General features: G+C 41.1%; 1 protein-coding gene across 1 annotated transcript in view; it reads left to right on the top strand.

The window, feature by feature from the left end:
- R3HCC1L (R3H domain and coiled-coil containing 1 like) overlaps positions 1-14,389 on the top strand; it is a 359,134-nt gene that overhangs the window by 144,368 nt on the left and 200,377 nt on the right. Inside the window, exon 4 of the mRNA XM_086922609.1 lies at positions 10,332-10,507. Coding sequence (XP_086778735.1) covers positions 10,332-10,507 — 176 coding nt within the window. The remainder of the gene's footprint in view (positions 1-10,331; positions 10,508-14,389) is intronic.

Here is a 14,389-nt window from a genome sequence, read left to right as displayed (position 1 = left end):
GTACGCAGATATGTGAAAAATGCTTAACACTGTAGAGAACAAGCATTTGCAATGTAATAGGTCTGGCATTTGCGAGATTTTGAGCTGGTGGCATTGTAAACGGCAATGCTTTTATATGTGTTTTGAAAACCTGCAAGCAACGACTACAAGTACAAAGTGCACATAAACAGGGGCGTAACACGGGCCCCCACAGCCCCCGTGCGGGGGGTCCCCAAGCTCCAGGGGGCCCCATCCGCACAAAACTCTGGCCAGCGAGCTACTGATTGAGCCCGGAGGGGCCCCCTTAGCGTATCTTGCAGGGAGGCCCCCTCAAGTGTTGTTACGTCAATGCACATAAATAAAAGGCATTGTCATTTGCAATGCCAATATGTCAAAGTTTCATAAATGCGAGACCTATTGCAATGGAAATTCTTCGGGGCAATGACAAAAGCAGCAAAATACCAGTCGGGCAGCACACTATGCTAAACACAGATTTGTAGCATACTTGTTTTTAAGCCACGCCCTTAATTGCATTGGCCGCGCCCCAGTTATTTCATCCTACTTAAAGCCCTGTTTAGACGTGCAGAAATGGTGAAGATAAACAAACACTGAGCAGAATCAGAACCAGAAAACAGAGCGATTTGAGGGATTCTACAATTGGGGGAAAAGATGTGTGCAGATGTTGAAAGGAATGATATACTGGAGCGCAGTAAGGCCTGAAACATAGGCCAGCGCTCTCCGCTTTGGTGCTGCGTGCGGCTGAGGCTCGGGACTCCGAGGAACTGCTGCTGCTACAGCGCACGCTGAGCACTACCCTGCCCCCATCGTACGCTTTGCAGAGCGCCGACCGTGAGGTCAGGAACGAGGTGCATAGACAATTACAGGCTACTGTGAAAAGGCAGTAGGACAAGGGTCGTACATGCTGTGTGTGGGTGATAAATGATAAAAGCTGGCACCTGCTAATATATTAAGCACAGCACCTGTGTTGTTAATCTCAAAGTGGGCGCCGTGCTGAAAGTTAAAGCGCAGCTTGGGGATGAGGGTCTTGAAGCCGCGGGGGCTATTGTTGACTGTTTGCGTCTGTGTACAAGAGAAAGACCCAAGGGCGCCATGTTAAAGATAAAGCGTGTGCGGCGCGTTGTGGACCAAAAAATGTTTTACATACTCGAGGGCCACTCGCATCGCATACCACTTTTTCTAAGCACTGTAGCGGTGAAACATAAGGCGTGCTGGGAAAACACAACAATGAAAGCAAAACCTGCGATGCGATCGTGAAACGATAACAGCATTGATAAAACATGTCCACAATTATTAATAAAATTTTTTTTAAACAAGATGGCGGTCAGAAGGGAAGTGCATGAAACAGAACACGCGCCCTCCAAACTTCTCTAATAATAAAAAAAAAAAAGGAAAGACAATCAGTGTGTGTTAGCTGGGAAAAGTGTGCCTGCAATAGCAGGTACTGGAAAGTCATTAAGAGAAATAATGCTGACAGACTGTAAATAAAGCATACAGAGTAACAGCACATGTAAAAGGTTCACTACTGATGAGAGGTTACAAAAGAAGACAGGAGTACTAAGGAGCGACTAATAAGCCTATTAACAAATTAAAAGCCAACTTTTACAAAGGGCAGTCACAGAAGCCAGTTTAAAAGAGTTGGGCAGAGAGTGGGCAGAGCTTCAAGTCCATACCTGAATACAGCAAGCGCTGCTCAGGCTCAACGTTAAAAGTGTCTGACTTGCGAGCAGCCGTTTTAGGTGCTGGAGGGACCTCCAATTTGTGCCTGACTCGCAAGTTTTGGGCATTATTTAGGAAAAAAAGTCCCTCAAAGCCAAACACAATAATGAGTCTCTGGCTTTGCTTGAATGGCTGGAAATGGGGCCATCAACCACCGCCATACAGTTTGCCCACTGCATGTTAAGTTCTTGTGCTAACCTCGAGGTTTGAGAATATCCCTAAAATCTACATTATGCAAAAATAACGCAAGGTTTACAGAACAATGGCATGCTATTTTAAATAAATGTTCATTGGACTTAATTCTACTGATCATCGAAGAGTTAGCGAAATTAATTGAGGAATTGACAAAAGAAGTTGCACAAACAAAAGACGAATTGAATAAATCAGTAACAAAAGAGGAATGGGATCAAATTTTGGCAGACACTAACAAAAAATTGGACGAATACACCAAAGAAATAAATGACAGAAAACTGAGAAAATTCAAAAGAGACACCACAGATTACCGATTGGGTGAAGTGTATTCATGGGCTGATATATATGCAAAAAGGCCACAACAGAGACCCAATACTGACAAATCCACAGATGATACATCCTCTGACGATTCGCAACAAAGACGTCCTCACTGGGACAATAGGAGACCTAAACCAGGGCAATCCAAAGACCTACATAAACCACAATCAACCTTAATAACTGACAAACAAACAGCCAGCACGTCAAGTGCCCAACAAACATCGGCACCTTTTTTAGAGGTAGGCATTGGACAGGAAATAGAACCAGGAGAAGCAAACGTACAAACAGAAAGCGCTCCAGTTGCCAAAAGCACAAGGAGTCAGAAAGCCTTGTCATAAATATATCCCAGCATCAAATGAGTAACCAAGAACTACAGACATTACAGAAAGGATCCTCATATGTCCCTACGTACCACTCTAACCTACTAGAGACAAAAGTTTGTGTATACAAATTTCTCAGAGCATTAAGACTAAGACACTTTTTCACTAACGTGATAGAACCTACAGTAACCACCACACAAAACCAAGAAAACACCCTCATGGGTTTAAGAACCAAAAGTAAGTTCATAGCTCCAGTGAGCCACAAAGTCTTGGACGCATTCGAAAAAGTCATATTGACGGAACTTGAAGAAATATTCAAAAAACCTAGATCAAAACACTCCAACATGTCGCAAAAAGAAAAGCAAATCCTAAGAAATTTAGCTAATAACCAACAAATCACCATAAGACAAGCAGACAAAGGTGGGGCATTGGTGATAATGGACACAAGCTACTACAAAGAAAATGTACAAAAACATGTTCAAGATCCTAACATGTACACCTGCATTAATTCAGATCCTACAAAAGAATTTACCAAAATCCTAACCACCATAATACAGAACGCAGTTGACCAAGGCACCATAGGTCCCAAAGAGAAAGAATACCTTATAAAAAACAATCCCGCAACTCCATACATATACATGACACCCAAGATTCATAAGCATGAAAAACTACCACCGCTAAGACCCATCGTATCTACTGTCGGATCCATCCATGAACCAGTTGGAAAATATCTGGACAAACATCTACAAAATATGGTTCAAAACAGTTCAACATATATTAAGGATACTACACACTTTCTTAATATTTTGGAGGCAGAAAAAAGCAACTTTACCACAGACATGATCATGGCAAGCATAGATGTGAAATCATTATACACATCCATACCGCATGATTTAGGCATATCTGGCGTGGAGAGCTTTCTTGTACATGAGAACAAACCAGAAGCACTCAAAATACTATTGATGGATTTACTACACTTTACGCTATATCATAGCTATTTTGAATGGGAAAATCATTTCTATTTACAAATGTCGGGCACTTCTATGGGCAATTGTGCCGCGCCAACCTATGCAAATATGTTCATGCATCGTTATGAACTAGACCATATACTTAACAATGAAGGATGGACCAGCAACCTAATACTCTATAAGAGATACATTGATGACATTTTTGTGTTATGGAAGGGAAGTAAAGAAAATTTAATCAACGAATTAGATCAACTCAATCAGATCGATGAAAGAATACAATTCACCTTTACTATAGACAAAGAGTCCTTATCATTTTTGGATGTACAACTAACCAATGAGAATGGCAATATAACAACGTCCATATTTACCAAGAAAACTGACAGAAACAACCTACTCCACTTTAAAAGTTTTCACCAAACCCCACTAAAGCAGCATTTACCCTTTTCACAATTACTAAGAATAAAGAGAATTGCATCTACAAAAGAATTGTACCACAAACACAAAGAAGATATGTTGGAAAAATTTAGAAAAAGAGGATACCCCCAAGCCATCTTGGATTCTGCCTCTGAGAGCTGAAAGATTACAAAGAGAGCATCTATTAAAACCTAAAGAGAAAATTGATGAACAGAGATCTGTATTTGTATCTAAGTATTCTACAAATAGCTCTATGATCAAAAAATCCATCAAAACACATTGGCCTATGCTTGCATTAGAGGAAGATTTCAAAAACTTATTCAAACATCAACCTATCTTTGCTTATGAAAGAACAAAGAATTTGAAAGAATTGGTAAAAGAAACGAAACCAATAGAACATGGCACACACAAAGGGACTTTACCATGCCATAACTGTGGTAACTGCTCCGCAATCATTAAAGGCAATACTATAAATCATCCTACCAAAGGTTCGCCAATAAAACTGAAAGTATCTGGAACATGCGACACCTCAAATGTCATTTACTTGCTGAGATGCCCCTGTGGCCTCTCATACGTAGGCAAAACTCAAAGAAAAATAAAGACCAGAATCGTAGAACATAAAAGCAACATTCGGTTGAAAAATGACAAATCTACCATAGCAGCACACTTTAATGAGGCCAAGCACAACGTAAGCCAACTCAAATTCTGTATACTCGAAAAAGTGGCAACCCTGCCGGGCCGAGATAACAACAGCCACTTATTACGCAGAGAAATCTTCTGGATAGACTACCTATGCACCCTACAGCCCAAAGGACTCAATGAAAGGCTGGATCTTCATTGCTACTTATACATTTGACATATTAAACACTGATGTACTATATGGATTACATGTTTATTCTATTTCATATTTGTTCAGCTCGTAATATATGACCATGCCTTTATATCTTCTGCAATACGATACTTTGCGCACGTTTTGCTATGTACATACATTTGTCAACCAAATCATTTTTTTACCTTTACACCCCACATGTTTTTTTCCCTCAAAACACGCCAACAGTAAACTACATGCACCCGCTTTACCGATTGACATGTAGTCCGTTTTTGATGTTCACGCTTGTATCTTACGTAAACAAACACCGTTACCATAGTGTTTCCACACCATAGAGTATGTAGAGCGCCGCCCGCTTACGCCCGGGTACCATGGCAACACCCGTTGCCATCGAATGGCTCATATATCATAGAGCGCTTCCGGATAGAGCGCTGCACGCCGAGATTAGCGAGGGAAGCACCACGGCACCATTACCCCGGTAAGACACGATCGGTATTTCATATCCAGCAACGAGACACCTTTGTCACGTTATGCTTTACCAATACGACTTCGTTTACCTTTTCACAGCTATACACCGTGAACGACAGATTCCATGCATTAAGGTCAGTGCCCAACTTCTGGGCTCCAACTACTGTTTTCGCATTGGTTAAACACGAGCGTTCTAGCTTCTTTGAACACCCATTATTTTCTCACGAACAACACACGTTTCACTATAGCATGTGGGGCAGCACCTATGTATTATGTTGTTATCTTAACAGCTTTTTTCTACAGAGATTGTTTCATTTAGGTACTAACTAAGACCTATGATTAATGTTTCTAGATTTAATGGAAGTCCCCTGAGGAAGGGCGATACGCTTGAAATGCATTGGGCAATACTAGCATCATAAAAAAAAAATTTGGGAGACATGAAATATGTTGAACAGTCATGAAAACAATGATATGTTTCTAACAAAACTCTACTACGAATAAATGAATTATTGAATATCTGAGAAAAATTGTATGCAAATTTATGAAAGTTTGGAAAGGAGTGCATGAATGGAATGCATCTTGTGTAACAGGATACATACTCTTATGTTGAGATACCTTAATCTTGGAAGCCCAGCAAGATTACCATTCATTGCACCAACGACAGTGTTACATTTATAAAGTAACAAAATTCAAAATAACCACTAGGAGTGCGGGACCCACAACAAACGGTTTGTAAGTTCTTGTGCTAGCCATCTCGGTTGGGTGCCTGTGACAGATTGGACTCCGGGCCCAGCTTGCAGCCAGCCCTGCACCCAGTCCCCGCTGTGCGTGGCTACAGGCCCTGCGTAGAGCGGGTTTGATTCCTGTGCTTGGGCTTATGAGATGGCCGCAAGTCCGGCCTAGTGACCAACACAAATCCAAAGGCTATGCAGAGTGGGGTTTGAAAGTTAAGTGTGTAATAATAAAAAACTACAATGAAATTCACTGAAAAAAACGCCAGATATAAACTGAGTAATGGTTCTGGCTCAAACACACAAAGCCATTTAAATTTGCCGATAATGTTTAGCAATGCACCCAACATACAGCATAATCTGTGGTATGCGCAATGCACGCACATTCCACCTATTACTATGATCTCTGTTTTAGTCTCAGTGAGTCCGCACTGACTCTGCTGCATGTATGTTTGCACATGCATTAGGCAATCAGTGAGCCGTGGTTGAGGCCCAGAAGTCTTTTCACTCTGCAGCTTTGAGTTGTACCTGTATACATTAGAAAACAGCCGAAGTGCCAGGATAGAGAACAGCAGGAACATTTATCAATAGAAGGAAATGGCAAGAGTGTTGAGACGTGAGAGACTCCAAAGTTGATATCTCTGATATGAATGATGATTGGACTTGGTATTCTATTTACAAAATACGTGAACTAGTTCAGAGCTGTGCCTTTGATTCTCGACATATATTGCGGTTGTAATCAAGAGAACAGGGTAAGAAGAGTGCTACAACACCTGCAGTAGATGGCATGTTTATTCTGTGCCTAAATTGTTAAAGATATTCCTTTTGAGACCAAAATGTCAACCTATTGGCTTCTGCTTTATTTGCAATCCAAAAAAAGTGAATAAGAATACTTTTTGTTGAGCTTCATCTTCACAAGAGTGAAGAGTGTAAAAGCTTCACTTGGTAAGTCTAGTTTAGGCCCAGATTACTTTGTATACTAAAAAAATAGGAAGATGATGTAAGGACTTGTAGCCCATTCTCCATCAACAGATTCACAGTATAACCTAAAACCGTATGATCCTGCAAGCATGATGAGTCTTTCTAGAAGCATTGTCCTTGTGTGGCTTGACTGTTATAGTAAAAGCATTAACACTTTTTTTTTCAGTCTTAGGCCAGAAGACATCAAGCGGGGGAAGGTTTAAGTGTGCATTGTGGCAATGAAGCTACCTAAAAATTGAGTGCAATGTAGGAAGCTCCCCCAATCTGACTACCTCTCTAATTCAGGTGCTGATGAGAGCACGTACTTTAGGTTGTAATGAGATGTAAACATTTTGGTTTTCAATTTGACTTGGAGAACAACGCCTTTATCAGTTGCATGCGGTCCTATTGGAGTTCCAAATGTTGAAAGCACCTGTTTATCTAATTCAAGCATGTCTTTCCAGATGGTTTTGAGTAGGTGCTTATAAGCTGGTGGGACGAAACCAAGCCCCGGAAAGCATGGCTGCTTTCTCAGCAGGTAGGCTGATTCTGACCTGAAAGTAAGGCAAATGAGGCATTAATCTTGCTGTAAATAGAGACCCCAAAGAATTAGAACTCTGAGCAGCCAGATGTCAACTGGCACCAAAAGTCCGACCTGTATGCCTGCTATTGAGATCAGATCTGCTGCCGACTTCTTCGACTGGGGCATAATCAGCTGAGCGCCCTCAGTTTCTTTCAAAAAAGCACCTGTGAAAAGGAGATAACAGTTGTAGACGCGGAGACTGCTGGTGCTTCTTATGATCTCTATATACCGGCAAGCCGTCTGTTCTTCCTTAGACCGAGGTCCCCATACCAGAATACCAGCATTGCAGTTCCCGGCGAGGACCCACTAGATGGCAACACACACTTGGTAACTCTGGAGCCATCCACCAAAGAATATTCCAGATTAGTCTATGCTGGAAGTGACGCACACATTTATAATTATTTGTCATAGCACCATTAGACAGGGAGCTACAGTTACAGAGTATTATGTAAGTCTCAGACTTGAACTAGTGTTCTCTTGCAATCAAATTATGGTTTTTAGACCCTAGAGGACTTCAGTTCTCTGATAACACGGCAAATCCAAACAGGATAACAAAGCACCAGGACAACTTCCTACTTTAGAACTTGCAAAAATAAAATTTGCACGCAAAATTCAATCCCTCAACAAAAATGTGGGCATTATGGTCCAGCGACCTTGAAAATACGACAGTGGGGTGTTACTAAATGGGGTCATAAGGTACTGAGGCAACTTCTTTTCTCAGAAGCAGTGGCAGACCAAGCAGCACACAGAATGCAGTCCCGCAAGTAGAACATGGAGGCATCTACCTTACATAGCTGAAGGTTGTTAAAGTATGCATAGCCTCCATTAAACAAGCAATCACTGACAAACACCAGCGAACTGAAAAACCTATGCACAGACATCAATTCCTTTTAATCACAACTGGCAAGTAGAGAGGGCAGAATTGCATACAAGGCTGGACAAGGCTCCAGACTAGGGATCAGAGCTGTGAAACGTGCACTGTAGACTCAGACCTGGAGGATCACCTTTAAAGGGATAATATCTGCGTCTTGGGGGTTCCTGAGAAAGCAGAAGGTCCTGACATCAAACATTTTCTGTCATCTTGCCTGCCCTACTACAATCCACATTTGACCTACCACTAGAGTTTCAAAGAGCACATAGGCAATGTATATAACATAAAATGACATAACATGCATTTGTAAAGCACACGTTCACGCGGAGGCATGATACTCATTTCCTCGACCTCAGATGGAGAGAAGGCTGAGTGGACCCACGAGATTTGAACCTGTGACCATGAGGTTGAACACAGGCCCTTGAAGTGGATGCATTAGTCCACTGAGCCACCAGACCCGGCTAAATGAAAAGCATATGTGGCATCTGAGAAGATACCACAGTAGACACTCTTAGGCTGATAATAGCCTACCTCATCAACATGTTTACATGTCTGCACCCTTCTTCAGTTTTTCCAGCAACACGGCCTATACCAACATAATGGACAAAGAATTACAGGTGATTGTAAGCTTTTCGCCTAGTGAAAAATCAAGTGAGTAACCGGGCAACAAAAGGTGAATGTTTACTTGTAAGCCTTGGGGAAAATGTACTTGCTTTAAATGGATGAAGCTACCTCTCTTTATGAATGATTTGTGTTGATTGGCAAAACTCTGGAAGTTAATCTCTTTTTAATACTGTTTGATAGAATATTTCTAAGTTAGCATTCTTTTGATGGAAGTGGACAGTTCCCTGTCTATGATTGTGCCCAAATTCTGCCTGTCAGATTTCTTAGGCTGCCTTACTAACCTAAATATTTTTATGGTCAGAGTTCAATGAATCCTCATGCTTCTTACTCTCCCACCTAGGCATGCCTGAGTGGCTTTGCAGGGAAACTATATTAAGAAGCTTAAGATGCAGAATGTTGAGGCAACCTTCACCCCATCACCACGATAATATTTTGACTTAGATTTTAATCCCGCTTTAATTGAGCCTCGGTGAATGGCAGATTGGATACAACTTGACCCACTTATTTGATCCTTCCTCGAATCAATGGGCCATGAGAGGTTTGTATGTGGTGGGCACAGCTGTTATGTAGATGATTACTGTTGCTAGAGCTGTGATCACCCATGTATCTACCTGACAGGCTATGCAGATCAGCTGACATACTTCCACTCCATTCATCGGCAGGTGTAGGACCGTCCTCATCAGTTCCCTGTTCACTCCGTTTAAGAAGAGCTGCATTGTACGCTCAACTGTAGTTCAGTAATAAAACTCATCATACAGTTGTAAGAGTGCATAAGTTTGGTGTGACTAATAGTGTTAACTCCATGGCTGCTATGCGTTTTCCCCCCCGGTGCTGAAAAAATAAAATATCCATAGTTCATGACGAGCTGGGCTCGTCATGAGTGTACGAGGAGGCTACACCATGACGAGCCCAGCTCGTCATCAGCCTCGAAGGGGTTAAAGAAGTATTTTGAATCTGAGCCAACAGCAGCCTTTGAAGACTGTGGGGTTAAGATGACAGGAAGTTGTTTTGTCTAGGCTGCCAGACAGCACAGGTGTTTCAGCTTGTAAGTTTATGTTCCTGCATTGTAATTAATGCATGTGTTCATGCACTAACTCCTGTTGCAACACATTGGCATTGTTGAATTTTATTTGGGGTTTGACAGGCAAGGAATGGCAGTGCATTCTAGATCCCCAATGGTACTGGTGAAAGGAACAAGAGTGCTACCACTAGATAAGAGATATCTTTCTCACACATGGCTCTGAATTCAAAACTGGCAAAACATACCATTTTCAATTTGTAAATTAAAAATAAAATTGAAATAGAAGAGTTTATCTGACTTCTTTATTCTTTTCTAGTTAGCAGGCAATAAAGAAAATGAGGAAAGCTTCCAGGAGCCTCAATATAATTATTACAGTCATCAGCCCACAGAATTGGACCTGGATGATTCAGAACTTTCCCATGTTATTGAAATCTATGATTTCCCTCCAGAATTCAAGGCTGAGGACTTGCTTCTAGCTTTTTCAACCTACCAGTGAGTATTTGTGTTTTTTAAGCATTAATGGCCTCCTTGGTCTTTCACCCCCCATTTTCTCTGCTGTAGAAGGAGCACATACCAATCTTGGAGGCTGGCAGCAAAAACCCACACTGCCCTTTCCATCGAGCTTATAGCACATCCTTCCATTACTTAATAACCTGTAAGTGAAGCGGACACTGAATCTCTGAGAAGTACAACTGGGTTGTTTTCCGCCTATGCTACTGCCTGTTAAGTGCAGAAAATGAATGCAGATTGGGGTGCGAGTAAGATGATTAACAGTAAAAGGTTCAAAGCTTCCACCATTGGTTAATTATTTTTATGGCTGCCCTGATCTCTTGGCTCTCCTACTTCTTGCTGTGCTCTGTTATCCACAAGGAGGGCATTATGATTGCAGCAACGTGAAAAGATGGTAATTTGTGTTTCCATAGTCCTTCCTGAGACAGGGGCAATTTCCAACCACAGTGTTTTTCATTGACAGGCAACTAAATGTGGTGCATGTTACATTTAAGATGCAAACTTGCACATCCTCAGTCAGTGAAGGGTCTCCATGAAAGAAAAGCACATGAGGCAACTCCTCACTCTGTGGTCAGAGTAATTCCCAATGAATCACAAAGAAGCACAAAAAAGAAATGGAAGCACTAATGGACAACGCCCTTACCGCACTAACCTCTCTACACACTCACCAACTACAGACTTGTTGAGAGACCATCCTGACACCGGAGGCACACCACACTTAGCATGTACCCACTACAGCCTCCTCCGCCTTTTGAAACTTTGCAGAAGCAAGAGATGGCATTATTTCCTACAGCTCGTCGCTCTGACATATATATTCTGGATCATCCGACTCTTCAAGGTAGAAGACATTGGATCAGTTGTTGCCAAATTATTTGCAGCTCCCTGGACTCTTACAGTGGCTTTTCTTCTATTCTGTACTTCAAAGCATATGAGGCTCCTTTCAGAGTGTACTGCATACAAAATTGACGGTTAGGGGGGCCCATGTCCTGCAAGTCGTAAGTTGAGGTGTATATACTTAATATTCTGGCTCAACTTCATCCGTCTCCGGTGCAGCTCCCAAAGGACCATCTGAGTACCTCCTCACTCTGTTCCATTTCTCACCACCAGTCCCAATCCACCTGCTGGTCCACCAACCTCCGTGTCTGCTTTTCCATCTGGCAATCAAAAATGGATGCCTCAATCATGGCAGCATCTCTCTGCTTTCCTCCTGACCAGAGGGCTCATTTTGGGAACTGAACATTGATACAAACATTGTTCTGGAGAGGACATCAGAGGCCACAAGGGAATGCATCTAACCAGGTGCTCCACAAAAGAGAGAGTTACCCAGGTAGACCAGAAAGGACCGGGAAATGCAAAGCGATAACAAAAATGTTTTCCTTTCTGTGTTATTCAATAATAATGTGATTAATCCCAACAAAATGCAATGAACCAAAGGAAATCTAATTGTAAAAATATGTGACAACACGTAGAATCATATCCCTCATTTATTATTTTATAAAAAGTAACAGAATTGGATATTGGTATGATTCTAGACACTTAATTTGGTGCAATTAAAAACATATACATATACACAATGATACATAGAGTAAAAATTCGACATTAAAATATCTCACTTGAATAAAGTAATTTTTTACAATATTGCATTCAATACTGTCCCCTTTATAGACTAATACATCACATATAAAGAGTTATTGCATTACAGTTCATACAGTTGTGTCGATGCGTTTCGGTGTGTCTTTTTCCTTTGGAAAGCACCTTCCTCAGAACTGAACATTTAAAAACATTGTATCTTCATAAAACAAATCTAAAAATGAATATATACAATTAAACTCGTGTCTATCACGCGTGCTTGTATTACATATATATCATACTTTCCTTGGTTCAGTGTGTACTAACTAATTCCCACACGGGATGTATTCAAAATTCAACACCCCTGGATTCCTAAAACGTACTCAATCCTACTTGACATACATCTATGTTATTATTTCTGAGGCTGTACAACTGGTTTAACTATTCACTTTTATGTTAAAACCAAAATATCCACATAGTATCACAGTCATCTTTATGTAGGGTCCCACCTCCCTCATTTTGATGTTATTCGAAGTCAGGCAGTCCCTAAATCCTATACCCTTTACCTGATATTGCACTAATCTGAAATAGAGATCAGTAGCTTACCCTCTTAAATTGCTAGGGTTTCAGGTGATTAATCCTGTAATAGTCTTTCAAGCTTCCATCTCAGTATGGACAGATCTATTCAATTCTGTTAAGGAATATCAATGTTATTAATTCATTCCAATACCTCTTGTGGTATTAGTCCTATAAGACTTCATCGCTATTTCACATACTCACACGGGGGGTCTTTATCTTAATGCCCACTTTGGATTGCTGCTGCCTTAATGTCTATCCTTTATCACTTCAATTTTGACAGTTGTTGGTGTTGTTTATTCCTATGGTATAAATTAGAGAAACCGTACATTTGCTAACTCAATTCGTATCAATGCAAAATCAAAAGGTCACCCGTTTTTTCTTTTGCAACACTTACCCTTTTATGGGGGTACTGTTGTTCACATAAAATCCCTTTATTGGATAATCTCAGCTGTAATCTTGGGGTTGATTAATTAACCCATAGCGATCCTACAGCCGCCACTCTGTATAATTTAGGGCGAGACTCAGACCTGTATGATGAAAGTAAATAAGTCTGATTGTAGGCGATAATTATTCGTAATACCATCTTATCTACTGTTATTTCAAAAAGATGTGCATCTTATTTATTTCTACTTCCTACATATTGTCATTCCAAATCTGCGATCCTGTGATTTTATGCATCATCGTGGCAGAACTTGGCGCACAGTAGAGCTGATCAAGCTCCCAACATGGCCATTATAGTTTCACCAACGCTACACATATTGTAGATAATGTTAATGGTACGTTACATTGGCCATTATTCTCTTCTAGGTGTACATCGTAAATGGCAGTCACCGGTTCTCCACACCGGTTATGATAGACACTGCCCTTGATAGCCAAAATGCATAGGCGTAAATTCGCAAAGCCATTTGGCGAACTGACATTGCTCAATCACTATATTAATACTCATACATGTTTTTTTAAAAATGTATAGTGCTCACTGTCCGAACTACGGCAGGCTCTGATGACAGCTGTACATTAGTGCATGCCGCCAGCAACCGCTTGCTATACAATCGCAACAAAGCGCCCCTATACACTCGAGCTTGACCTCTCCTTACCTCTTTCGATGCGCAGCGTGTGCCGACTCAGGGGTTCTGGGCAATCAGGAATACGGAACCGCGTTTACTTCTCGCGGTATTTATATCGTATAATGCGAGTTTAATCGTATTGATTAATGCTCATTGGTGGCAGTAAAGGCTTGCACGTGTTTTAGTCGCCATATTTGTAGTTTATTTGTGACTCCCGGCCCTATTTTGGAGAAGCTAACGTAAAGAAGCTTGAATCTCGTGGTATTTATAATGTTACCATGCGAACCTGTAGTTTTCAGTGGGGGCCTGAACGCAACTGCGAATTCTGGCGCCATTTTTGTAGTTTATTTATGTCCCACTTCTACGATAATACGCGGCTGAACATCCGCGACTGCAGATTAATCTGCACATTTTTAAACACAGTGTTAACATAATCTAACCAATGCTCGAATCTCGCGATGTATGGAGTTCCCAGCTTACCAATGATAATATTAAGTGACAAAATCACTAATGCTTAATATTATACTATTCTTGTAGTTTGTATATCTCCCGTTTCTATGGTAATTTGTAGCTAAACCATTATACATAATGCGACTGTTTATTCTTACTACACTGTGTAAACATAGGCTAGCGACAGCTCTAACCTCCATTT

This window comes from Lissotriton vulgaris, chromosome 5 (genome assembly GCF_964263255.1).
Source record: "Lissotriton vulgaris chromosome 5, aLisVul1.2, whole genome shotgun sequence".
NCBI classification, from domain to species: Eukaryota; Metazoa; Chordata; class Amphibia; order Caudata; family Salamandridae; genus Lissotriton; species Lissotriton vulgaris.
Note: the sequence above shows the minus strand (reverse complement) of the source record. Positions and strands in the feature narration are given on the sequence as shown.